This window comes from Coccidioides posadasii, chromosome 1, assembly GCF_018416015.2.
Source record: "Coccidioides posadasii str. Silveira chromosome 1, complete sequence".
NCBI classification, from domain to species: domain Eukaryota; kingdom Fungi; phylum Ascomycota; class Eurotiomycetes; order Onygenales; family Onygenaceae; genus Coccidioides; species Coccidioides posadasii.
In genome coordinates, this window is record NC_089407.1 from 1,782,179 (window position 1) to 1,804,874 (window position 22,696).

Below are 22,696 nucleotides of genomic sequence, written 5' to 3' on the forward strand. Positions count from 1 at the left end.
ACAAGCGAGCCACTGTGCGAAATTCTGTCCTAACCGTCGACGACAAGCCTCAATCAACCCGACAACCCCTCGACATTGCCCACCGCGTTGCTTTGGCGAAGGACTGCAAGATAAGAGGTGAGGACCGATTTCGCTGCATTTCTTTGGGAATTTTCGCCGCGTTTGTTTGGGAAACATGATCGAATTTGGTCCAGGAGCGACCTCATCTATTGTCAACCTGCTGGATACTCGGTCTCTCACGCGCGCGGTTCTATTCAGCGCGAATGATTTCCACCTGACTTTCCGGAGAAGATTTTCTTTTATTTTATTTGGCCGATTGCGCTGACTTTTCTTTCGTTTTGGGCCATCCAGAGTAGTCCAGTCCAGAAACCGCAATCATGGGTATCTCCAGAGATTCACGCCACAAGCGTTCAGCTACCGGTGCGAAGCGGTCCCACTACCGAAAGAAGAGGTACGGATAGTCCTGTCGCCGATTTCGTCTTCCGTTTAGACGTTTCCCTTTTGAATTTTAAACCGCATATATTCTTACACACATCTGGGTATTAGAGCTTTCGAGAAGGGCCGTCAGCCAGCCAATACCCGTATTGGTCCTAAGAGAATCCACGTTGTCCGCACTCGTGGTGGAAACCAAAAGTTCCGTGCTCTCCGTCTTGAATCCGGCAACTTTTCATGGGGATCCGAGGGAATCGCTCGTAAAGTCCGTGTGATCGTTGTCGCCTTCCACCCTTCGAACAACGAACTTGTCCGCACCAACACCCTCACCAAGTCCGCTGTCGTCCAGGTCGACGCTGCTCCTTTCAGAACATGGTACGAAGCACACTACGGCCAGCCCTTGGGCAGAAGACGTCAGACTAAGGCCGCCGATGCCGAGGAGGTCAAGAAGTCCAAGAGCGTTGAGAAGAAGCAAGCCGCCCGATTTGCCGCCCACGGAAAGGTTGAGCCAGCTCTTGAGAGACAGTTCGAGGCCGGTCGTTTGTATGCGGTTATTTCTTCTAGACCTGGTCAGAGCGGTCGGGTTGATGGTTACATTCTTGAGGGCGAGGAGCTCGCTTTCTACCAACGTGCTATCAGAAAGTAAAGCACTTTTTGATGGGGTTTTCGGTCGGAGTTCCTGCATTTGCAAAAATTATGTTGATGAGCAGTACCAACGCATGCATGTTTGTAGAACTCTGGGCTACCTTGAATTACCAATCGGAATGAAATTTTCTTTTTACTTTTAATGAACAAAAAGAAATAATATATTGTTCCCAGATAAACGAGACCGTTTTGGAAATGACTCATTCGGTACTACTTAGAATCAAGAAACCCGCCCTACCAACTTCATCAGCCCCAAACTGTACACATTCACTGTATTCTATGTACTAGTTATGTTCGGTGGTCATACGGAGTAGTGAGCCAAGAAATGTGCCACATTGGTTGAGTAATCCCCGTCAATAAAATCCCAGGGCTCCGTCCTGGAAGAACGGTAGACCAAAACGAGGGGCCTTTGAACAAGCTCTTCGGGATCCAAACACAACATTGCTTCAGGCCAGATCAAGACTAGCAACTCTATTTCAACCACTATGGCGGCGGGTATAGAGGTAGAGCTGGTGAAAACCCGCATTTGCATGATTTCCGATACGCACAATTGTTCGCCGCTGCCTCCAGGAGAGGTACATACGCCGTACAGACGCCCGCTGCCTTCGGCTGACGTCCTTCTTCATGGCGGGGACTTGACCTTTGTCGGCAGGGAGAAGGAGCATCAAGGGATGATTGACATGCTTAAAGAGGCAGATGCTGAGCTGAAAATTGTCATTGCCGGAAACCACGATATAACGCTTGATGAGGAATACTACAACTCTGTCGGCCATTTAAAGCACAAGTGGACAGGACGTGAGGATCTTGCCAAGATCCGAGAGCTATACTGCGGGGAAGAAGCCCAGAGATACGGCATCGTCTATATGGAAGAGGGCGTACGGACGTTCAGATTAAAGAATGGTGCTCAATTTACCATTTATGCGACTCCATATCAGCCCGAGTTCTGTCGATGGGCATTTGCCTACAACCGTGCTCATGACCGCTTCAACCCATCTCCAGAGGGCGCACTGTTCCAAGCGCAGAACCCAGTCCCATCATTTCCTGACGTGCACATATTGCTAACCCACGGGCCACCGTTGGGTTTTCTGGACCTGGTTCATTCAAGTACACACGTCGGCTGTCAACATCTCCGTGGAGCAGTGGGCCGCGCAAGGCCTCTAATCCATTGCTTTGGGCATATCCATGAAGGCCACGGAGCCGTGAGGATGAACTGGGATGCTGATTCCTTGAAAACCATCCCCCAAAATAGGGCCGAAGAGTTGAAGAATCGATGTGCGTTCGTGGATCTAAGTCGCGATGGTGGTGATCCTCTAAGATTTGGAGCAGAGACGTTGTTTGTGAATGCATCCATTATGACCCAGCGATATGATCCGCTGAATGCCCCATGGTTGGTAGACGTTGACCTCCCACGAGTGTTAGATGAGGAGATGATCGGATAAGCCCTTAAAAGCCGGGCTCTCTTTCCTGCTTTTGTTGCCACGAGCCTAAAGAGCAAAGAATTTATCCAGCCATTATATTCTAATTTGGTTCGAGTCTCTGGTTAAGCGTATCTCAAAATCGCAGCACCGCCCGACGATAGCTTAGATTCGCTTTCTAGAGGACTCAACCGATCGGTTAAAAACCTTGATTATTTGAGCCCCGTGGTGACAATGTACGCAACTTTGGCGACCTTATTGGACCCTAGATCTGATGCTTCGCTCCTTTACGCATTATATTTACTTATCTTCCGGATATTCCAATAAGCGCTCCACAGGCATCAAGACCGGCTGGAAAAACTCGATATTTCTTCGAGCGAACTTACAGCCCAACATGGAGGTTATATAGGGATCGACAAATGGCTTTTGGACTGCCTCACGCAAGGTTTTCGATAGACGATCTGAGGAGTGCCACCTCATCTGTCAACCAGTGCTATTATCTTAGAGCTGAATATCTCCTGCACGTGGTCAAGTACCATAATGAAATGTCCGTTGAACTTTAGAAATAATGAGATTGATTGATTGTCTTTTAATAAATGCCAAACACGGATATGCACGTACATACTCAGTATGTATATGCACATGCCTTTCTCTCCTCCTGGCTGAGCTCAACGGAGTACTGTAAAGCCCAAGGACCTTGAGAGACAGTTCCCACCCTACAGAGAACTTCAGCCTAGAGTGTGCACTGTACCCACGGCATCCGCTATGGTTTGGCAAATTTCTTTCGATCGTTGAAGTCCTCTGTTGATTGTCCATATCCTTGGGAAAGGCGAGCGAGGTTTAGCGAACAAAGCGCGGGATGTTGTCTTGCAAAACATGCCGTAAGCCACTTTTTCTGAGGATAAGATATCTCTCTTCAAAAATATCTCATGCCATAGGCTATTTACAAGTGATATGCTTTTTTCTGAGCGAGATTGAGACATCGCGCACCCAATTGATCATATTCTCTGCATTGAAGCTTCGGAATTTTTCATATCTGTTCAATAGACCTTTATCGATAGGCGCGACACATTTCGATATTCTTTCTCAATTAACTAAATATGTGCTTGTCGTAGAGGATCGCATTTGCAATGGAAAGGCACGAACTTTCTGGAACGAACTTTCTGGAACCTCAGGGCGAAGCTCTTTATCATTCAAGTTTTTCGACAAGAGAATTATGCTTCGAACCGGTTCCTTTGGTCAAGGTACTCGAAACACATCCGTGTTGCCTTTTCACCTGTTCTTATTCCTCCGTTGTCGACAGGCGGCTAGCGAGAAGTTGATGGTCGAGTCAAAGGGGTTGTGATTCCCTTGATTTTTTTTTCCTGTTAATGAGTGGTGTCTCGGTGTGTGGAAGCGTGCACGTTTTATCGGAACCTCTCGCCAGAGCCGAGTTTTAGGCTTCACGAAAGATTGCCTAGATGTACGCAGACGCTTTCTGATGGAAAGCCTGGAAATCAAGCCTAGTGTTCGTTAGTCACAATGAGAACTGATCATATATGGTTGGACTGGAAGCGCTTTTCGAGATGCAGTCTCATCACTAAGCCTGTAGCTAATCGCGAGCTGCATAAGCTCTGTACGACGTGTTAGCTTGGTGTGCTGGCCATGTCCTCTGTATGTCACACGGTACACTATTTTTCATGTGCGAAGGGCATTCGATTCGACAACGCGATGTGCAACGGGGTCGCGGCTGGGCGACACCAGCAGCGTGCGGCGCGCAGGGACCTGCGGCGAAAAGGTTAGCCGTGTTTCTCCTCCTAACCATGTCACCTGCGTGGTCAGGGCTTAATTGCCGTGCAGAATGCGAGACAAAAAAGGCATCCCGCAAACCCCGTCCGGTCTCCGCTGGTCATGTTGGGCGCATACAAGCAATGATAGCGTTACATCTGAGCGCTTCTGGTAAAATGTCACACTAGCAGCGCGTACCGGGGCAGCTGACACTTGACACTGACACCGACATCGACAACCGAGCATGTCGGCACCCTTCGCTTCTCGCTAGTTCTCTAGGGAAATATGAGGAGCTTCAATGAAAGGAGGGCTTTTTTTTTTTTGTTTTGGTCCTTCCACTGCTAGTTGCGCTTTAAAATTGCACAGGTTACATCTGGGGATGCTCTCTGGGTCTTCCGCGGGTCAACTCCACGATAGCAGAGGGAATTACCTCTGCAGTCTGGTCACAGTCCGGGAGCTGCAGTGGATCTCTCAGTAAATGGCGTGGCAAGGTTGCACATTAAAGAAAGTTACCCATCGGAGACTGGCTGGCTGGTTCCTCCCCACGCTTCCCTATTTTCATATCATTCGCTTTGCTGTGGAGCTTTGACCACCCAACCCCCGTCGACGATGATATCAGGGTGCATCCTTGATATATAACTAAACGCTCCCTCGCTTGTTTCGTTGATCATTTACTAAGAAACTTGCCGATACCTGCAACACATTTCCAGCTCCTCAAGTCGTTGGGCTTGGGCGACCTTCGTCTCATATTATCATGCGTTTTGCTTATCTCGCGACGTTGGCGGGCTCGCTGCTGGCTGGCCTGGCCCAAGCAGTCAAAGTCAACCCGCTACCTGCCCCTCAACATATCAAATGGGGTGAGTCTGGACCTCAATATCTTGATTGGAACGTCAAATACAGTGGCCCCAGAGACCGAACGATCATTGCGGCATGGCGTCGCACTTGGGGATCTATCGTACAGCTGCGGTGGACGCCAGCGGCACTAGAAGCTCCGATCCCAACTTTTGCGCCTTTTATAGTAGGCAACGGTAAGCGCGACGCACATTCAAATCGACGTATCCTTAGAGTTAGCGTCAAGGTCGAAAACACCAATGTTGATTTGCAGCATGGCGTCGATGAATCGTATACGTTACAGATTCGGGACAAGTCGGATAGTATCAGGATCACCGCTAAGACAACTTGGGGCGTTCTCCGTGCCTTCACCACTCTCCAGCAGATCGTTATTTTCAAGCGTGGGCGATTTTTGGTTGAACAGCCGGTCGATATCAAGGATTATCCTCTCTATCCGGTTCGTGGCATCATGATAGACACCGCCCGCAACTTCATCAGCGTTAAAAAGATTTTTGAGCAACTTGATGGAATGGCCCTCTCCAAGCTTAATGTCCTCCACTGGCATATTACTGATACCCAGTCCTGGCCGGTTGAGGTCCGTTCATATCCTCAGATGACAGAGGATGCATACTCCCGCAGAGAGACATACGGCCCATCCGACATCCGCAAGGTCATCGAATATGCCCGAGCTCGTGGTATTCGTGTTGTCCCTGAAATTGATATGCCCGGTCACTCTGCCTCAGGTTGGCGAAAGATTGATCCAGATATTGTGGCTTGCGCAGATTCCTGGTGGTCCAATGATGACTGGGAGAAACACACAGCTGTCCAGCCAAACCCTGGTCAACTAGATATCGCTAATAACAAAACCTACAAGGTCGTCGAGAAAGTCTACAATGATATTAGCCGGATTTTCACCGATGACTGGTTCCATGTTGGTGGTGATGAACTACAACCCAATTGCTTCCTCACGAGTAAAATTGTCAGGGATTGGCTCAAGCAGGGTTCTCGCACCTTCAATGACCTTCTCCAACACTGGGTTGACAAAACTGTACCCATGATGAAGAAAGTGAAGAAGAACCGTCGTCTTCTTATGTGGGAAGACGTGCTTCTCTCGGGAAACATGCATGCCCACAGGGTCCCAAGAGACATCATCATGCAATCCTGGAATGGTGGCCTCGCTAACATCAAAAAGCTTACCGCTAGGGGTTACGAAGTTATCGTTTCCTCTGCAGACTTTCTGTATCTTGATTGCGGTTATGGTGGCTGGGTCGGCAATGATCCTCGTTACAATGTCATGGAGAACCCTGATCCCGAGACACCCAACTTCAATTACGGCGGTAATGGTGGCTCCTGGTGTGGGCCCTACAAGACCTGGCAGCGAATCTACAACTACGACTTCACCGACGGACTCAATTATGCCGAAAAGAAGCGCGTTATCGGTGCTATTGCCCCGCTATGGTCCGAACAAGCCGACGATGTTGTCATTTCGAATAAAATGTGGCCTCGCGCCGCAGCCCTAGCGGAGCTGGTTTGGTCCGGCAATGTGGGCAAGGATGGCAAGAAGCGCACCACACTTATGACACAGCGAATTCTTAATTTCCGTGAATATCTTGTTGCAAACGGTATCATGGCTGCTCCTTTGCAGCCAAAGTATTGTTTAAAGCATCCCCATTCGTGCGATCTTTACTACGATCAAACTGTGATCATGTAAATAGGGTCTGTGTTTGAACTGGGTTGTTCGCCATCTGGAAGAACAATGTGGTGCGTAATATTTTATTTTTTTCCTTTTTTTTGGCCCAATTTCTCCTTTTCTTCTCGCGTTTGATCTCCTTTTTGCTCTATGGATTTTTTGCTTTGTTTAACCCAGTGTTTATAGCAGAAATAGATGTATTTACCTGAATAAGGAATTGTTTGTGATTAGCAACACCGCCGGGCCATATCTGTGGTTTGTCAAAGGTGGTAAACATACCTACTCGCGAAGTCTTCATAAAAAACCTACCATCAATATAGTTACTACATCACAAGGCTTATGGTATAACTGATGGAATATATATATATATATATATATATTTTTTTTTTCTGGGAATCTATCTCTAGATTTTATGGAATGAGCAATTAATTACTAGAAATATGCTATTCATGGATGCTGCCAAGGGCAATTAGAAGGGAAGAAAAAATATAAGTACCTAGTAGAAACCAAGGACAATACATAATACATATAGCAAGAATTGGGATTAAGAAAAGAGCTTGAATTCAAAGGAATAGAGTGCAGGCCAGAAAAGATTTCATCAAAGGAGAAAAAAAAAAAAATGGTATCAAGTGAATATAAATGGGTATGAAAAAGAAAATGAAGAGAAGTCCGCATCTATGGACGCTCCACGAAGATGAGAAGAAAGGATTGTAATAAAGCAAACCATCAAAAGAAAAGGCAATCACATGCAGAAAATTTCCCAGAATTTATCAGTTCCTACCTCCAAAATCCCTAACATGTGAAAGAAAAGAAGAAAATTAACCAGGACAATGTCACTCCTCTTTTAGGATGCCTCCAAGGTTGCCATCACGGAAATTAGCTTTGCTAGCTTTGCGGCCTACTTTCAACAAGCTGAACCTTTTCATCACAGAATCTCGTACTCCACCACTGCTTATGCCGTGTTCGCTGTTAGAACTGTGAGCTGTCTTTGGACGCCCCGTGCCCTTGTCTGATGTCCTTGGGCAACTGTCGCCTGAACCGTTTTGCTGCCCTCCCCGTTGGACAGCGTTGTTGGGAGTGGAATTGCACCGGCCTGCATCCTGTTGATTCTGTTGCGCCCGGGATTTATTTGCTCGCTCCATTATTCTTTGCTGCGTCGTGCGCATGTCTTCTGTGGGTGGACTTGCGGGTGGAACTGAAGCGGCATTTCTATGTACTTCAATAGCTCCAACTGCGCTCTTCTCGTTGGTGCTAAAGAAGCTTCTTCGTTTTCGGCTTGTATCACTCTTTCCACCGCGCGAATGACTGCGATCCCGATTAAAAGATTCCGGCTCACGACCGTGATCGGATTTTACGCTAGCAGACTTTGGTGTCTTAATTCGACGATCGGAAGAGATGCCGGTTATATGGGTAGTGTCGTGTCTATTCTGATCTTTCTGAGGAGTAATAACGGCATTAATTGCCGTAATGGTCGCGTTTGAACTAGATGGTGCGTGATTCGAGCGTTTGAATAGGTTGAGGCTTAGACGGTTGCTAGCTGGCGGTTTGTCTGTTGGCTTTGCGGTGCTATCGTGGGAAGGCCGTCCTAATTCTAATTTGGGGCTAGGTAATCGAGGTTGGGATGATGGCGAGCCCGAAATGCTTCCACTTGTAAATGGATCGATTCGAGGATTGAAGTGGCTGGATGAGTCAGGCTGTGACTGTTGCGAAGGCGAAGTTGCGAGAGTAGCAAGCTCAGGTGCAAAAGCAGCTTCTAGCCGTTGGGTAAGCTCATTATGCGTAGCCTCGTACGTTGGCTGTGAATACAAGGCGATACACCGCTTCATGGCAAGAGCATGATCGACCAATGCAACGGCGAGTGCATTTTTAAGCGGATCCACGGGAGGCACGGATTCGAAATCTTCTGTGTCATATTCAAGATGTATTTTCGGTTCATCAACCAAGAACTCCCGATACTGGGCAACACATGTTGGTGCAGAGGATTGAATATCTAGCATGTGGCCAAGAATCTCCGTTAGGCTTGTCAGGCTCGTATCATCTCCAGAGGAAATCCTCTTTTCAAGGATTAGCAGTTCCTGTGTCTTCCTAGACGTGCGCTCAACAGCTGTTTGCAGCGGTGTCAAAACTACTTCTTCGGTTTCGACAATTTCGCTTCTCCTTAGAACATTAGGAAACGGTTCTGCTGTTGTGAACACTGCCTTTGTCACGTATTGTTCTTTTACCTGATTGCCACCCATATGCTTCTTAGATGTGACAGAAAAGTTAGAAGTCATAGCAGTCAACAGATGTTCTCGAACTGATTGTGGAACTTTTGGGCGCTGGTACACTGGATGATTCATGTCCTTGTGTACACTGACAGGAGAAATCTGAAGGAATTGGCCTTCAAGATCTTCAATCTCATTGGAGTGAACAATTTGAGCGGCAGGGTATTGCTTTTGCATGCGGTCAGTGAAGGTGACCATGCGGTCGGAGGGTGATCCTTCGAAAATATACTGCTTGTCTCGTAGAGTGGGTGGGAAGCCGAGACCTTTGAATGTGACACGGAAATATCTCGAAATTAAAATGTCCTCCTTCACGATTGCTTCGTAGATTCGAGCCATGGACGCCTGCGTCCTCGATAGTTTCGAGAAGTCAATTATCGTGTGTTCGTAATGGTCTGCGAGCTCCCGATAGCACGACAATGCGTGGGCCCAAGCTTTTCCGTCTTCGAAGTGTTGAATAATCTCAAAATATAGTGCCTCTTTTCGTTCGAAGGCCGTTTGTTCAGGAAAGAACGGATTTGCAAGTGCAGGAACAGTCTTTGATGTGTCCCAATCGTAAAGGTCGGCGTGGAATTGAAGAGCAAGGCCAGCTTCGGTGTAGTTTCGTGCTCCAGCTTGTCCATGTGCTAACTCATGGACATATCGAATAAAGATGTCTTCCCGCTCCATGTCCTTCATGAACTCCATAAGCTTAATAGTATTAAGGCTTTCCGTGATATTCCCGTTGTGAGAAGCAACCAGGAGATCCAATAATTCATCCACAGTTGCAATGAGCTCTTTTAACGTGACCATCAATTCGGCATCAGGAGTGGAAGAGCTTGTTTCGAACAATCCAAGCAGCTCGTTTATAAACAGTTTCTGAGTAATGCTTTCCGTGAGATGCTTGGTCTTGAACAGTTCATCAAGGCTGGATATTATCTCTGCTTCAACCATTGAGAGGTCCTCGTTTAGCTGCCATTCGCTTACGATCATGGTCTGTAAAATTTCGACGGCAACACGCCGAGGGCCTTCATGGACGCTGAGACAAAGCTCAATAATTGGTGGGACAAGGCCAGGGACGTATTGCACTTGATAACCTCCGAGTTTTATCAATCCGTACCGGGCTCGCTCCTCAATAGTCGTATCCCAACCGATAGACCGCCATGTCTTTTGAAGCAATTCCGCCCCGTGTTCACGGACATCTCCCGCAATCTTCCATACAGCCCGCCGTCTCTGCTCAGGGAAAGTTTCTAGGGCCAGGGCGTCGCTCGACACAAGCTTCAAGAGCGTGGTGAAAAATAGCCTCCACAGCTCCATATCGAAAGTATCAGCTTCGTCGGGAGTAGGAAGGAATGATTTGATGAGGATGGAAGAAAGATCCTCCAAACTCTTCATGATAGATTGATGATGGTAAATATGCAAGCTTAGCCATGTTGCTGGATATGCTTCGCAGCTGAGGACGGATTTGTGAGCATGGAATGTGTGGGATAGAAAAACTGCTAGTTCATCTTGGGAGAGCGACAATTCTTTCTGCTTCGGCAATTTAGACATTGCGGCGATGATTGCAGAAAGCTCCACTAGCGCTTCGTCGAATTTTTGCTTAGTTTTCGACTGTTTTAGTTGGAACGGAAAGGCCTTGCTAAAGAGCAGAGATAGCCATTCAGTCTCATCGACACCGTCGGCGACGATAGCGCAGTACGATGCAACGGCCTTTGGCATATACTCGAAAAGCTCTGGTCCGGGATTTTGGAGCTGTTCGGCTACGACAGATGAACAAAGACGAACCTGATCTCGATATTGGTCGGTGACTTCCGGTGTTTCTCCCCAGTAAGGTGCGAGCCACTGGATGCTTTTGGAGACGAGAAGTTTCCGCTTGTCCTCTCCTGCAAACAAGGGAAGCCTTGTATAATTCAAAATGAGTACAAGTTTATAGAGAACCAACATGTTTTTAACATCTTTGCAGGCATCCATGAAGCTAAAGGCAATTTTGATAACCTCGTCTTTGTTTAATGCGTTTAGGAGCTCAGGAAGCCAGGTGTGGAAGTGCTGCACGGCCAGAGTCTTGCTGCCCACCAAATTCGGCGCTGGATTTTGCATGAGAGACTCCACAGATTCGAAGATAGAGTGGAGATCGCGATTAAAAGTCGACTGGATATTTGTGATGCCAATGCACTCCTCCTTAGCTTTCTGTTGGCCCCTAGCATTGATGATGAACTTCAAGAGGTGTCTGCCGACTTTGAAAGCTGCACGAAGATTCCGAGCCTGCTGTGGATCTGTGGTGGCTTGGAGCAGGCGCAAGAGACTTCGTAGAAGGCATGGAGTAGCAAACGGGAAGTTGAATTGATATTCCGCATATTTATCCACTAGGGGTCCTAGGTTGAACCGACGGTCGTGCACAATACCAAGGACTGTGACGAGGTCACTGAATATTAGATCCTCGAACTCTTCGTTACCGGCCTGCTCAACCATGATACCAAACAAGGCATCGAAGACATCCCGAAGCTGCTTAACAATCTCGATCTCAGGGACAAATACGATTCTTCTTAGAAGCTCGAGGAGTTGAGTCGCCGGCTTTTCTTTCCAGTTCACTAGCCCCAGCAAAACCTGATCCTGGGAGTATTCCGTACTGCAGAGTTCGGTCTCGAGAGCTAGAGTCGCAAGTGGTCCTGTCACAGCTTCATCTTTCGTTGATTCGTTTTTTCCAAGTGCGCTCCAAGGTAAGGATAAATATGATCCCTTTCCATTTTCGACACTCGAGGTATGCTTATCATACGCATGTAAAAGTAATGAATGACGCCCATCTCTCATAAAAGCCTGCTGGTCCCAAAGGGGCATCCAGCTCAACGCAAAGGGAAATTCCGGAGCGTCCGCCACACTCATGATCAAATGAGAACCCTGAACTTGGTCTGATGGAATATTTAAGCGAATTACTTGGTTCCAGCCAGAACCTCTTTCTGCAACTGTTGTTCTCCATGCCGTCAGTCCTGAGGAATTTGAAGACGGGTAGATGCAATGCTCAATCCTGGCTCCAGATGCATTTCGCGCTTCTATAGTAAGTTGCAAGTTCCTCAACCCGGTGATCTGAGGAACGGCAACCTGGCCATTTATTGGGTGAGAAAGTAAAGCATCCTGAGAGATATTGACCTTTGACAAGTTTACGTATATGTCAGATCGAGGTTTGGTAGGAGCAGCTGGAAAACCAATTCTTCTCGTTTGAGCGACTTTATGAAGCAGTGTGGGATTGTTTCGAATAAGGCTCTCCGTATCGTCGCTCGCAAAAGCGTAAAGGTGGATATGTAGTCTCGATGCGCGATAGCATCTGCCATACCTGCTCGTGGGGCTGGGTAAAAGCGAGCGAATAACATTGTCAAATCCTTCCGCATAGTTGTCTTCTTCATCGGTAAGGCCTAATGGAGACCAGATGTTTATAACATGATCCACATCTTTGTCCGCTTTAAGTATAGAGCCGATCTCGAGAACGCCAATGCCAGCCAGACGCGAGACAGGGACTTCTTTGACTGGCTTTTCAGGATTTCCGGATCCGTTTCCTGCGGCTTCACTTGGTTGTGAGGATCGGGCAATTTCGTTTTGATCAAGATGCGATAACCCTTTTGGTTTCGGCCCCCACATCATGCTCCGTCTTGACTTCAAACTACCCTTACTCGCATTATTTAATGCTGGTGCTGCTTTGGTAGCTGGTGTCCCATCACGAGATGACGCGCGTGAGCTAGATGTGAAGCTAGGTCTGGCGGATTCGGGGTTAAACACCTTAATGACGAGATATATTTTTGAGCCTGAGGCAGAGTTATCACCAATATCCGCAGCGTTTAGTTCCGTAAAGAGAGTCTTTAAGGTTCCGTTTTGGGCCATTGTAGCGAAGGTCTCCGCCGAGGGAATTTCCAAAGCGTACGATTCCGTTAATTGCTTCATATCTCCCTTTGCATTTTGAAGCCAAAGGCTTATCGCAAGAGATACCGAGCCGGCCTTTGTTCCTGTGACTGCATTTACTTCAAATAGCAAATGGTGCAGGGAGACGGCATCCACATTTGGCTTTGTCTCACCATCGAGCATGCTCATCTCAGATTGAAGCTTTGCCACGTCGATCGCTGAATCCTCACCGGTGAGGAGGCGGCCCCTTTGCTTTGGATCGCGAACGATAACATCTCCATTTAAGGTTTTATTCCCGCGTACCAAGTTCCAAACGGTTGCTTCTCGTAGTGATGCCCGTTCCTGGGCTGTCAAAACGTTATGAAGCAGTTGTCGCCGTGCAAGATCCAACTCTAGAACAATATTTGACATATCTTCCAACGCAGTGTATTGTCTGGCCAACAGAAGTTCGTGTATGTTTGTCGAATGCCACTCCCGTAGACACGACGCAATCTCATCAACCAAAGGCTCTGATAAAGACGTAGGCGTTTCATCCCCGATTTTAAGCATCGGGACAGGTGCAGGTGGTCTGGGAGCATGAGGATCTCGTGAGCTTGTAGAGCGAGGTGTCAATGCCATAGAAGGTGACTGTAGAGGGGATCCAGAACGACGTTTCTTCGGGTCTTCTTCTAACCTGATGACTGTTATCTGGGACGTTTTTCGAGAAGACTTTAAATCGCCGAGGCCATTAGCACTGTTCGTTTTGCCGCCATCCGCCATGGGTTTCAAAGTGCCGTTAACATGCACCAGTTCCGCACTGTTCGTTCCGTTTTCTTTGCTTTTATCGGCTTCTTCGAGGACCTCCCGGACCTCTACACAGTTTTTGGGGAAAATTCCGGAGAACACTCGAGCTTCCAGCGTCTGGCCCTTGACGCTGGTGAGCCCTGCTAACAGTGAGGGCGGTGCAACCAGGTACCCTCTATACCACGCGCCATCTTTGCCCCCTTGCTCAATTATGTACAACTCGTCTCCGAGCTCGAGAGGAAGATCTGCGGGTGACGAAGGCTGAAATGGATAGACGGCGACCGCGAAAGCGATCCGGGGTAATGGCCGCCAAGGCATTGTGATTATTTAGTCTCGAAGGGATATAATTTGTAGGTGAAACAAATTGGGTCTATCCAGTAGGAATAATTAGGAGGAAAGGAAAAGTTTCAGGAACCAGAAAATCGCGGCAATGCTGTCACATGTACATAGTCCGTAGAGCGGTCGAAGATTGAAGGGAAAGAATCGTGAAGTCGAACTATCCAATCCAATCGTAATTTCAAAGGTCCAATGGATGCAATTGCGCATCGAATCCCTAGTACAGTCTGAGGAGGTGTCAGCTTTCTCTTCGTATCGAGTACAGAGAATTTCAGGAGTATCAAGGCGCGTGTTGACTGCATTACGCCCCAAGCTCGGGGGAACATACATTAACTGATCAATGGCTGGACAAATTTTTCGCCGATTTATTTTCCGCCAGCCGTATGATGACGGACGCTTGCATGGCTCTGCCTCTGTCTGTTTCAGTCCATGTATTGTTTTTCGCAGACGTCGGGGTCTAATGCTAGGTTCCGAGTCCGGGGAAGCAAGATAGACGGTCTGGGTGACAAATTATTATTGCAGAGACGAAAAGGGGTACCTTGTATGTCAACTGCCCGCGCCTTGCCCAAACACGGTTTTGACTACTGGACGTGAACCAGAGAATGGACTCGCTTAGTAGCCAACTCTGAACTGTCCGGCACCTGGGCACAGAAATAATGTTGCGGGATTGGGGGGATATGGAGGTTGAATTTCGCTCTGACCAGATCCAAAGCACGTCCCTTTCGTTAACTCACTAGTGAACTCTCGCCAAGACAAACCACCGCAACTTTTTCGGGCGCCCAACCAGGATCGCTCTTCTCCGCAAAATTTCAAAACAGTTCTCGAAAGTGCAGCAGACACTCGAAGAAACTCCAATTACCCCCTAAGGGTGGCAACGAATTGCGTGGGTATCCAGAAATCTTCCAAAGTGAACTGTACATCCCGTGTATACATGTATCGATCAACTGTCCAGGAGGTAATGATAATAAAGTTGATAAGATAGTAGTCAATAATTCACATAGCTAACCATTATTTAGTGAAAGATACGGAGTACTTCGTACAATAAAGCAACAAAAAAAAAAAAAAAAGACTAGTTACTCGTAGAAGAAATATGTAAAATCAAGGACGCCTTTATGCATTAGTTTCAGCCGAACGCCAGGAGTCCTAATCACTCATTGCAACCATCTCGTAAGAAACATCATGGCTATTGAAGAAGAACGGGATATTGAAACCGTCAATGACCTGCAAGCGAAGTTGTAGAGTACTGTAAGGGTATCTGTGCGGCTGCATTTATTTAATCCCTCTCGGGGGATTTGAGTAAGTTCTGTAGCTCCGCTTGGAGTAATTTCTGATTTGAAACCTTGACCTGGAGACCCTCAGCCTGTGCCTCGATATATACGACGTCGTCGGCCAGTGTCTGGGCAAAAGCAAAGTCAGTATTACTGCCGGGGAAGATCTTCTATGGAGGCCACGTACGCTAAGTTCGTGCGAGTATAACGTTAAAAGGCCGTCCAGTTCCTCACACTCTTCTATTGCACGATCAAACAACTGTGCTAGTTCATTGACCTGGCCTTCCTGGGACTCAAGATGGCCTAGCCAACTACTGGCTTGAACTCGGCCAATTTCCCTCCGAATGTCCGTTTCGAGGTCGTCGGCGGTCTTGCCGTCCTTAAGCTTACCATCCCACCCCAGGTCGGTGAGAATGTGATCAAAGTCTACCCCTCGTCCGTTCAGAAGACTATGATCAATTCCAAGGGCATTGCAATATTGCGCACTGTTATCCTCTCGAGCCTCTGGACGAGGCCTTGGTGATACTGGCCTCCTTTTGCGTGCGGCGGCTCCAACGGATAGGCTTCTCTCCGAAGAAGCATCTGTGACCTGAAGTTTGGATAGTTCCTGGGACCCCGTGGTTTCTGTTTGGGTAGCTAATTTTCCAGTCTCGTTGACTTGCGCGCGTAGGAAAGGTGCAGGAACAACGCTGGTAATACCATCGGGTCCGTTATCGGACTTCTCTTTTGCTGCCATTAAACGCTCTGCAGCACCTCCGGCCCTTGGTTTAAAAGCACCATAGGCTGTAGCGGCTTTTCTGAAGGTATTAGCAAGATCTTTCCCGCCCATTTTCTTTACCATTGGACCAAGACCGGGTCTGTGAGTTTCTTCTTCTGATTGGGGAGACACTGTTGTTTTCTTAATGCTGATTTGTAGCGGAGCCGGTTCCGCAGATCCTCGCCTACGAGAAGTGTCGTCTTCAATAGTTGATATAGCGGGTTTAACGTCTTCGATAGGCGTAGAAATTGAAGGAAGAGCAGGCGCTGTATCTGTTTCGTCGGATAAGCCACCGGGCCGCTGTGAAAGCTCTGAATCAAAACCTTTAGTAGATATGCCACTTCCAGTCGACGGAGGGCGTATTTCCGTCCTAGAAGCTCCAGGGGTAGAGCGAGGTGTGACGAAATTCTCCTCAGTATCAGCCCGAAGACTCTTCTGCTCAATGCTTCCTTTAGAGCCTCCCGGAGAAGGACGTAGAATTCCCGATGTAAAATCATGTGGCTTATCTAGAGGTGAAAGCCTTTGCTTTACCGTCTCCGAAGGTGAGCCGCCCTCGAGATCCAGATTGAGCTGCAAGTTATTCCGCACAACAGGCTGATTTTGGTTAGCTGAAGGGACAGAGTGGGAAGGCCCCTCGTTGTCGTGGGGCGCGGATATTTTAATTGGTGTCTCAACGGCCTGATTTTGTCTACTATCGGTAGTGATAGGCCCGGCCCGGTGCCTTGACATCGATTCAGCAGAAAATGATGTGGGAGGAGTATAGTCTGGGAGAACAGGTGATTCGGCAGCCTTCGAAGAGAGGCCATCTCTTGACGGCGGTGTTTGTAAAGGTTGAGTTGGAGAGAATGGGGGCCGCATTTTAGGCATCTGCTCCTGACTTGGTTGGGGTCGCATAAATTGTTCCCTTGATGGCTGTCTTCGAGACTCTCGGGGGCCATCGCGACTTGGAGCACGATTTGAAAGCGGTGACTGTGGCACGCTGCGCTGAGCGGAAGGGGATCTCGAGCGGGGAAGCCGTGGGTCTGGCCTGGCAGGATGTGGTTCTGAAATTTTAGGGGCTTTGGCTGGATGGGGCCCTCCAGGTACGTTGCCGGTAAGTATATCTCTATCTCGAGAATCAAAACCTACCAACGCGGGAACCTTGCCACCAGTATACTTCTTGTAGATCTTAACTAGACTACCGATAAAAAAGTCTCGTTCTTTTGGGGTATCCGATTGCCAATAATACGGCTTAGTGATTGTAACCACAAACCCGATGTTAGACGCCAATTGCTTTTGTTGTTGCTCGATTGGATTGGAGGGAACTAGATTCTCGAAGGTCTGTATGCGAGCCAGGTCGTCCAACATCCAAGTTTTCCCAATGGAAAATGAGCCATCGCTGTTTTCTCGGGCTTTATGCATTCGCACCCTTCCCGACCTCCGTACTGCAACGATGATTACCCTTGGCTTCTTATTCTCTGGCGGGGAGGAGGGTGGTGGTGGACTAGATGGGTATGCGCCATCTTCCGTAACGCGAATATGGGTAATATAGGATTCGACAACTACTCAAAGCACAAATAGCGTCAATAAAGTCCACACGAACAGACCCCAAGCTAGACTTGAGGAACTGTTAAAAGCAACATACCCGATCCATCTGGCTCCTTTTTGGAAAAACAACTCTGAATAATCCGCTGCTTTTCGTCTTCGAACTTTTCTGCCCGCGACATGCCCGATACTCCAGGCATTGGACCTCCACCGTTACGAAAGTCTCCGCCAGGCCGACGTTCTTTCTGAGGTGATAAATTCGAGGGGAGCCCTCGATGACGATCACGCCCACTCATTCTAGTATGGAGAGGTGAGACCGAAGCAATAATAATGGTGGCCAGGTGGCGTTTCTAGACGTGAGGTATGCGCTTAACCACCTGATGCAAACGCCCATAACACAGATCGTATCCGGTGAAAACGACCATGACCCGGAGATGCCTGCAGCAGAGGATTGAAGGACACCCAAACAGTTAATAGTCCGTCTTCATTCATCTGGTCATGGGTGCTGGAGGAGCTGGTCGTTCCAGGGAGTGATCCTTATGTAATCGTAATCCGCTGTAACTTACATCGTAACAGAACGCTGTAAATAATACGGCACAGGCAGGTCTGCAGTATTTAACCAGGCTGGTTGAGCACATCTTGTACTAGCTTGGAACATTATGGAACGGACCAGTCGGAGAGAGTGTAAGCTAGCCTTGGCATGGATTTATAATCGGCCTCTCATTGGTCCGATAATTTAGCGTTCAACCCTGGCGGCCACTTTCCCTAATTAGGCTTGACGCGGTTTATCTGATTTTTGAGGTCCACTGCAAAATTTTGCTTCCGCGACCAACAATATATATCTTCGGAAAACATCAGCCTTCCCAAGACACGCCCTGATACCCTCACTCCCGGTGCCGTGTAAAGGACAATGGCTCCTCGAAAGGGAAGCAAGGACAGTGCCAATGCGAAAGACCCCCTTCTCAAAAAGGAAGCAGACAAGACAAAAGGGAAAAAGGTTTGTTGGCCATCTGGCGCTCTCCATATCCAAGTTGCTGACGCATGCGGAACCAAGCAGGCAAAAGATGGCGCGAATGGAGGCTCGCCTCAAAAGAGGACTCTTAATCCAGTCTTTCTAGCGATGATTGGGAATTTCCTTAGTGCATATGGGTTCCATGAAACCAAAGCCGTATTTGACACCGAAGTCACTAGAGTAGGAGTCGCTGGGAAAAGTAAATCCAAATCCAAATCCCAGCCGAAGGAAACGGTTGAAGGAGCCTCGAACCCTCCTTGTGTACTTGACCTGTTTGAATCTTGGGATCAACAAGGTCAGCTAATGAAGTCACATAAACTTGATGAGAAGAGAAGATCGGAACAAAATGCCGATGGCGGGAATAAGAGTAGTGAGAATATAGCTACATCCGATGATTCTAGCGATTCCGATGCTTCCGCCTCTGATGATTCGAGCATCTCGAGTAGCTCTTCCAGCAGTTCTAGCTCTTCCAGCTCCTCTTCCAGCTCAGCATCTGCCGACAGCTCTGACTCTTCCAGCTCCTCTTCCGACTCCTCCTCCGGCCCGTCTGGGAGTGATGACAGCTCAGACAACCAAAGCGCCCGGAATTTGAACGGCAAAAAGAAAAGTTCAGGCCAACTACTGAAGCGAAAATATGAGTCTTCCTCGGATCCTTCTTCCTCGGATTCGGAGTCTGACTCTCCTTCGGCGAAGCGACCTAGGTTAGACAAGGACAAACTTAACAAATCAATTAAATCAGCATCGTCCCCTAAATCTGAGTCGTCCGATTCTGATTCTGGCTCCTCGACAACTTCATCTTCGAATTCCTCACAATCGGAGAAATCTAAGTCGGCTAAAGCAAAGAAGCCTGCGAAAGTGAAAGATGTTGACTCTGGCAGCGACAGCGATAGCGAATCTAGTGATTCATCCTCTGCCTCCTCATCTTCTTCATCCTCTGACGAGTCTGACTCCGATTCTTCAAAGGACGAAAAACCAGCTTCTGCTATCGATAATCGGGAATCGTCCGCAGGTTCCAGTACAACCTTGCATGACGCTTCATCTAGCTCCCCCGATGCTCTCAACACGGGCAATGGGAAATCTGACAACCCAACTGACAGCACCGCTCTCACAAGATCTAACTCAACTTCTAATGACTCTGCCCTACGCTATAGAGGCGCTAAGCCTACTCCTCTAGCAATTGCTAGCGAACAATGGCACAATCACCCATCCAACGAATACGTGCCTTACGCATATGCGGATCGCGCCCACAAGGATCTCTCTGTAACCCGCGGCAAAGGTTTCACGAAGGAAAAAAACAAAAAGAAACGTGGCTCATACCGCGGGGGCCCTATCGATATCGGACCCGGCAAGGGGTTCAAGTTTGAAGACTAAATCAATTTAAACTACTGGGTTTTCTCGGGCATTTATGTTAAGAAGTCCGTTATCCTCAGCATGGCATCATCACGAGTATCAGATCTGCTGTTTCTGTCATTGTTTGCTTCTCAAGTTATCCGCGGTGTGCCACAGATCGGGAACTAGCAGTTAGGTTTTTGGTCCGTTGGCGCCGTGGTGATATATCTGTCCGATCCCAGAGGTTTCCATAACCGCTGTCGGCCGTTTTTACGCTCTTATTCAATGAGTCCCCCCCCCCCGGGGCTTGCATCTTTAGCGAGCAGTTATAGGCGGCGTAACCTCTCTAGAGCCTACGTTAGATTATGCGCCTAGGTCCGGAGTAAACAAAAGTATACTCGAATTACATCACTCTATCCCATTCCATTCTCTCTGATCCTCAAAAGCCCTAACTTCTTTATATACGTACCATAATTTTTTTACTTTATTATTTTTGAATGAAAGCCATGGTTATGTCTAGCATATATAACCGGCCCCATTCTATGACACTCTTCGCCATGTTCCCCCCGTCACTTTATTCCTTACAACCCAAGGTTGGAACCATCTCCGATCCCAGCCGGGGATTCTCACTTCGCTCTTACTCAATTCACCACGGGATTCCTCGTCCACCGCCATCCAGAGGGGATCCTGCATCATGAGTCTCACTCCTCTACCCTGATCCCTAGGAAACGGCCGTTCATAACAGGACAAGTCCAAGGGTTGGCAATCGACACCACCATGTTGATCTAATCCCAGGTCTAGGTTGCGTTGGTACCACTCCTTGTTTTTGCCGGCTAGGTCATCTGTCGATACCATGTCAAGGCGGATCACGCTGTCTTCAACGCCAATATAGAATGTTGATGAGGACGGAGAGGGCTGAGAGATTGTGTAAATTGGTCCGCGATAACGGTGGGGTTCGCGTAAACGGTTCAATCTTCGGCCTGGGAGGTTTTGAATGCGGTTCGATAAGAATATAGATATGTCTTTACTTGGGAATAGGACTGTTCCCGGTCGTTCCGGACGATTGTGATTGCTCATTGAGTCAATGTGAGTCCTCGCTGCTGGGAGGGCAGCATCCAAGTAGCTGTATCGTCCCATGCGCATATCGAAGATCTTCACCAGAGCATGGATGCCGCTACCCACGACGAAGCGTTCGCGACCGATGGGTTTGAGACTGTAGATAGGACTGTCATCGACGGTATCTGAGAAAACTGACACAATCGAACTTGGGGAGCGAAGGTCATGCAGCCTGGAAGACCTGTTAGAAGTCGACTTCTTACCGAGCCACTCCGGAGGGGAACTTGCCTCGTTTTACTATCTTCCCAGCCGGACAAAAAAAGGTCGCCAGGGTTGCCGCCAGATACGCGTGATACCGTTAAGGGTTCAATAGTCGTTGCTTTAGCTCTCCTCGGTTCATCATCATCAACCCTGAGATCGCGAAGCTTAACAGTGCCGTTTGGGCGAAAGCTAAACACCGAGATTTTGTCGGACTCCCCATCAGAACCCACTGCAATCTTCTCATCGCACAAAATCCGAGAGCATCTGTGTCTTCCAAGACCATGAGCGGTAATTTTGAGTGTTTCGAAAGGATGAACCTCGTCTTCCGGGGCGTCGACTCGGAAAAACAGAATTGATTTCCTATTCATGGATGCCGCGAGCATTCTGCAGGGTCCGGAACTTATGTCGGTGCCTTCGAGGTATCCTCCTAGTGTAAGATACGATTTTTTCAGCCTGCTAGAGCCTGTTTCTGCTGAAATAGATGTACGAACAAGCTTGCCATTCCGCCGACCAAAGATGATATCCTCATCCTCAGTCCATTTTGAGTGAGAAGATCCGAGTAAATGCACGCCAGAGATATCATCCCAGCTGTTCACACCATGCAAATCATTGAATGTAGCCCAGGAAACGTAATCTTGAGGAGTACCGCTGGCTCTTCTCCTCGATGCATTGGATGGGCAGCCAGCATTATTGGTAACTTTTAGATACTTTCGACCATAGTCTTTGATACGGATTACCAGGTCCGCGCCAGCGCCCCAGACAAGAACCTCCTTCCTCGCAGACCAAGCATTTCCATACCACACTTCATAACTATCAATCACGGGACGATATCCAAGGGTAGGATGGTCTGTTCGAATGGTCCGTGGATTACCGATTCGCGTGGCATTATCTGGGGGTAGTATGAAACGCGCGATTACAGCTCTACGATCAAATGCCCGAGATCGAGAAGTCAGCGCCCGCGCTGCATCAGCCCAGAATGGAGGAGTCTCGATTGAAGGAAATTGGCTTTTGACAAAGGCTTGTAGTATCCGATAGTGGTCTGCAGAGATAACTTCGTACAGCCGGCGACATGTCCGAGAGAGATGCGTGATGGAAGCGAGAGTTGGTAGGTAGCTAACAATGTTGTATATAATCTCAGAAGGGAGAACCAACAGACTTACTCGAATTTTATCTTCCATACTGCACCCGAAAACCCTCGAGCTTTGCTCCGCAGCAGACTCTTAAGGAATGAAACGCGCGACGTTCGAGGAGGCAGGGTGACATCATCAAAACATTCGGATTTAATATATTCCGTAAAACCAAACCATCGGTCATGTGATCACTACCTTAGCGCCGAAACTCAGATTCACCAACGCACACCTGACTGGCATCAGCAGCCCGAACGGACCTCGTTTCCACTCGGTGTGGAGAGAAGTCTTCGTTGGCACTGGCTAATATGCGGAGACAAGGTCGAGCATCTCTT

General features: G+C 48.2%; 7 protein-coding genes across 8 annotated transcripts; 4 read left to right on the plus strand and 3 right to left on the minus strand.

Annotated features, from left to right (window-relative positions):
- The first annotated feature begins 6 nt into the window (after positions 1 to 6).
- Positions 7 to 1,241, plus strand: RPS8A_1. Of its 2 annotated transcripts, none has more exons than XM_003071322.2 (3): positions 7 to 117; positions 352 to 451; positions 547 to 1,241. In XM_003071322.2, exons 2-3 carry the CDS (start codon positions 378 to 380, stop codon positions 1,076 to 1,078), a joined length of 606 nt encoding a protein of 201 aa, XP_003071368.2. In that variant the 5' UTR covers positions 7 to 117; positions 352 to 377; the 3' UTR covers positions 1,079 to 1,241. The 2 variants fall into 2 exon arrangements, with proteins under 2 accessions (XP_003071368.2, XP_065979323.1); XM_066123249.1 differs by having other exon boundaries at positions 19 to 117; positions 357 to 451.
- A 230-nt stretch (positions 1,242 to 1,471) lies between these two features.
- D8B26_000510 (uncharacterized protein) lies at positions 1,472 to 3,047 on the plus strand. The gene has a single exon (XM_003071323.2). It carries the CDS (start codon positions 1,563 to 1,565, stop codon positions 2,514 to 2,516), a length of 954 nt encoding a protein of 317 aa, XP_003071369.2. The 5' UTR covers positions 1,472 to 1,562; the 3' UTR covers positions 2,517 to 3,047.
- Positions 3,048 to 5,013: 1,966 nt separating this feature from the next.
- HEX1_1 (woronin body major protein) lies at positions 5,014 to 6,973 on the plus strand (the record flags this gene model as incomplete). Its single annotated transcript, XM_003071324.2, has 1 exon — positions 5,014 to 6,973. One exon carries the CDS (start codon positions 5,014 to 5,016, stop codon positions 6,799 to 6,801), a length of 1,788 nt encoding a protein of 595 aa, XP_003071370.2. The 3' UTR covers positions 6,802 to 6,973.
- Positions 6,974 to 7,613: 640 nt separating this feature from the next.
- On the minus strand, positions 7,614 to 14,009 carry D8B26_000512 (uncharacterized protein; the record flags this gene model as incomplete). Its single annotated transcript, XM_003071325.2, has 1 exon — positions 7,614 to 14,009. One exon carries the CDS (start codon positions 14,007 to 14,009, stop codon positions 7,614 to 7,616), a length of 6,396 nt encoding a protein of 2,131 aa, XP_003071371.2.
- A 1,043-nt stretch (positions 14,010 to 15,052) lies between these two features.
- Positions 15,053 to 18,057, minus strand: D8B26_000513 (uncharacterized protein). Its single transcript, XM_003071326.2, has 3 exons — positions 17,677 to 18,057; positions 15,483 to 17,593; positions 15,053 to 15,423 (listed from the first exon to the last, which is right to left on the minus strand). The coding sequence occupies exons 1-3, from the start codon at positions 17,870 to 17,872 to the stop codon at positions 15,301 to 15,303; spliced, it is 2,430 nt and encodes an 809-aa protein (XP_003071372.2). The 5' UTR covers positions 17,873 to 18,057; the 3' UTR covers positions 15,053 to 15,300.
- Positions 18,058 to 18,463: 406 nt separating this feature from the next.
- On the plus strand, positions 18,464 to 21,207 carry D8B26_000514 (uncharacterized protein). The gene is made up of 2 exons (XM_066123250.1): positions 18,464 to 18,573; positions 18,631 to 21,207. Exons 1-2 carry the CDS (start codon positions 18,487 to 18,489, stop codon positions 19,957 to 19,959), a joined length of 1,416 nt encoding a protein of 471 aa, XP_065979324.1. The 5' UTR covers positions 18,464 to 18,486; the 3' UTR covers positions 19,960 to 21,207.
- On the minus strand, positions 20,434 to 22,412 carry D8B26_000515 (uncharacterized protein; the record flags this gene model as incomplete). Its single annotated transcript, XM_066123251.1, has 2 exons — positions 20,434 to 21,205; positions 21,289 to 22,412. The coding sequence occupies 2 exons, from the start codon at positions 22,410 to 22,412 to the stop codon at positions 20,458 to 20,460; spliced, it is 1,872 nt and encodes a 623-aa protein (XP_065979325.1). The 3' UTR covers positions 20,434 to 20,457.
- Between the last annotated feature and the right edge of the window lie 284 nt (positions 22,413 to 22,696).

Coding starts and splice junctions, on each gene's coding strand:
- RPS8A_1 (XM_003071322.2), top strand. CDS start 378: ATGGGTATCTCCAGAGATTCACGCCACAAGCGTTCAGCTACCGGTGCG. Junction 452..546: donor TCCCACTACCGAAAGAAGAG/GTACGGATAGTC, acceptor TCTGGGTATTAG/AGCTTTCGAGAAGGGCCGTC.
- D8B26_000510 (XM_003071323.2), top strand. CDS start 1,563: ATGGCGGCGGGTATAGAGGTAGAGCTGGTGAAAACCCGCATTTGCATG.
- D8B26_000513 (XM_003071326.2), bottom strand. CDS start 17,872: ATGAGTGGGCGTGATCGTCATCGAGGGCTCCCCTCGAATTTATCACCT. Junction 17,594..17,676: donor AAAGGAGCCAGATGGATCGG/GTATGTTGCTTT, acceptor TGCTTTGAGTAG/TTGTCGAATCCTATATTACC. Junction 15,424..15,482: donor TATACTCGCACGAACTTAGC/GTACGTGGCCTC, acceptor GCTTTTGCCCAG/ACACTGGCCGACGACGTCGT.
- D8B26_000514 (XM_066123250.1), top strand. CDS start 18,487: ATGGCTCCTCGAAAGGGAAGCAAGGACAGTGCCAATGCGAAAGACCCC. Junction 18,574..18,630: donor ACAAGACAAAAGGGAAAAAG/GTTTGTTGGCCA, acceptor TGCGGAACCAAG/CAGGCAAAAGATGGCGCGAA.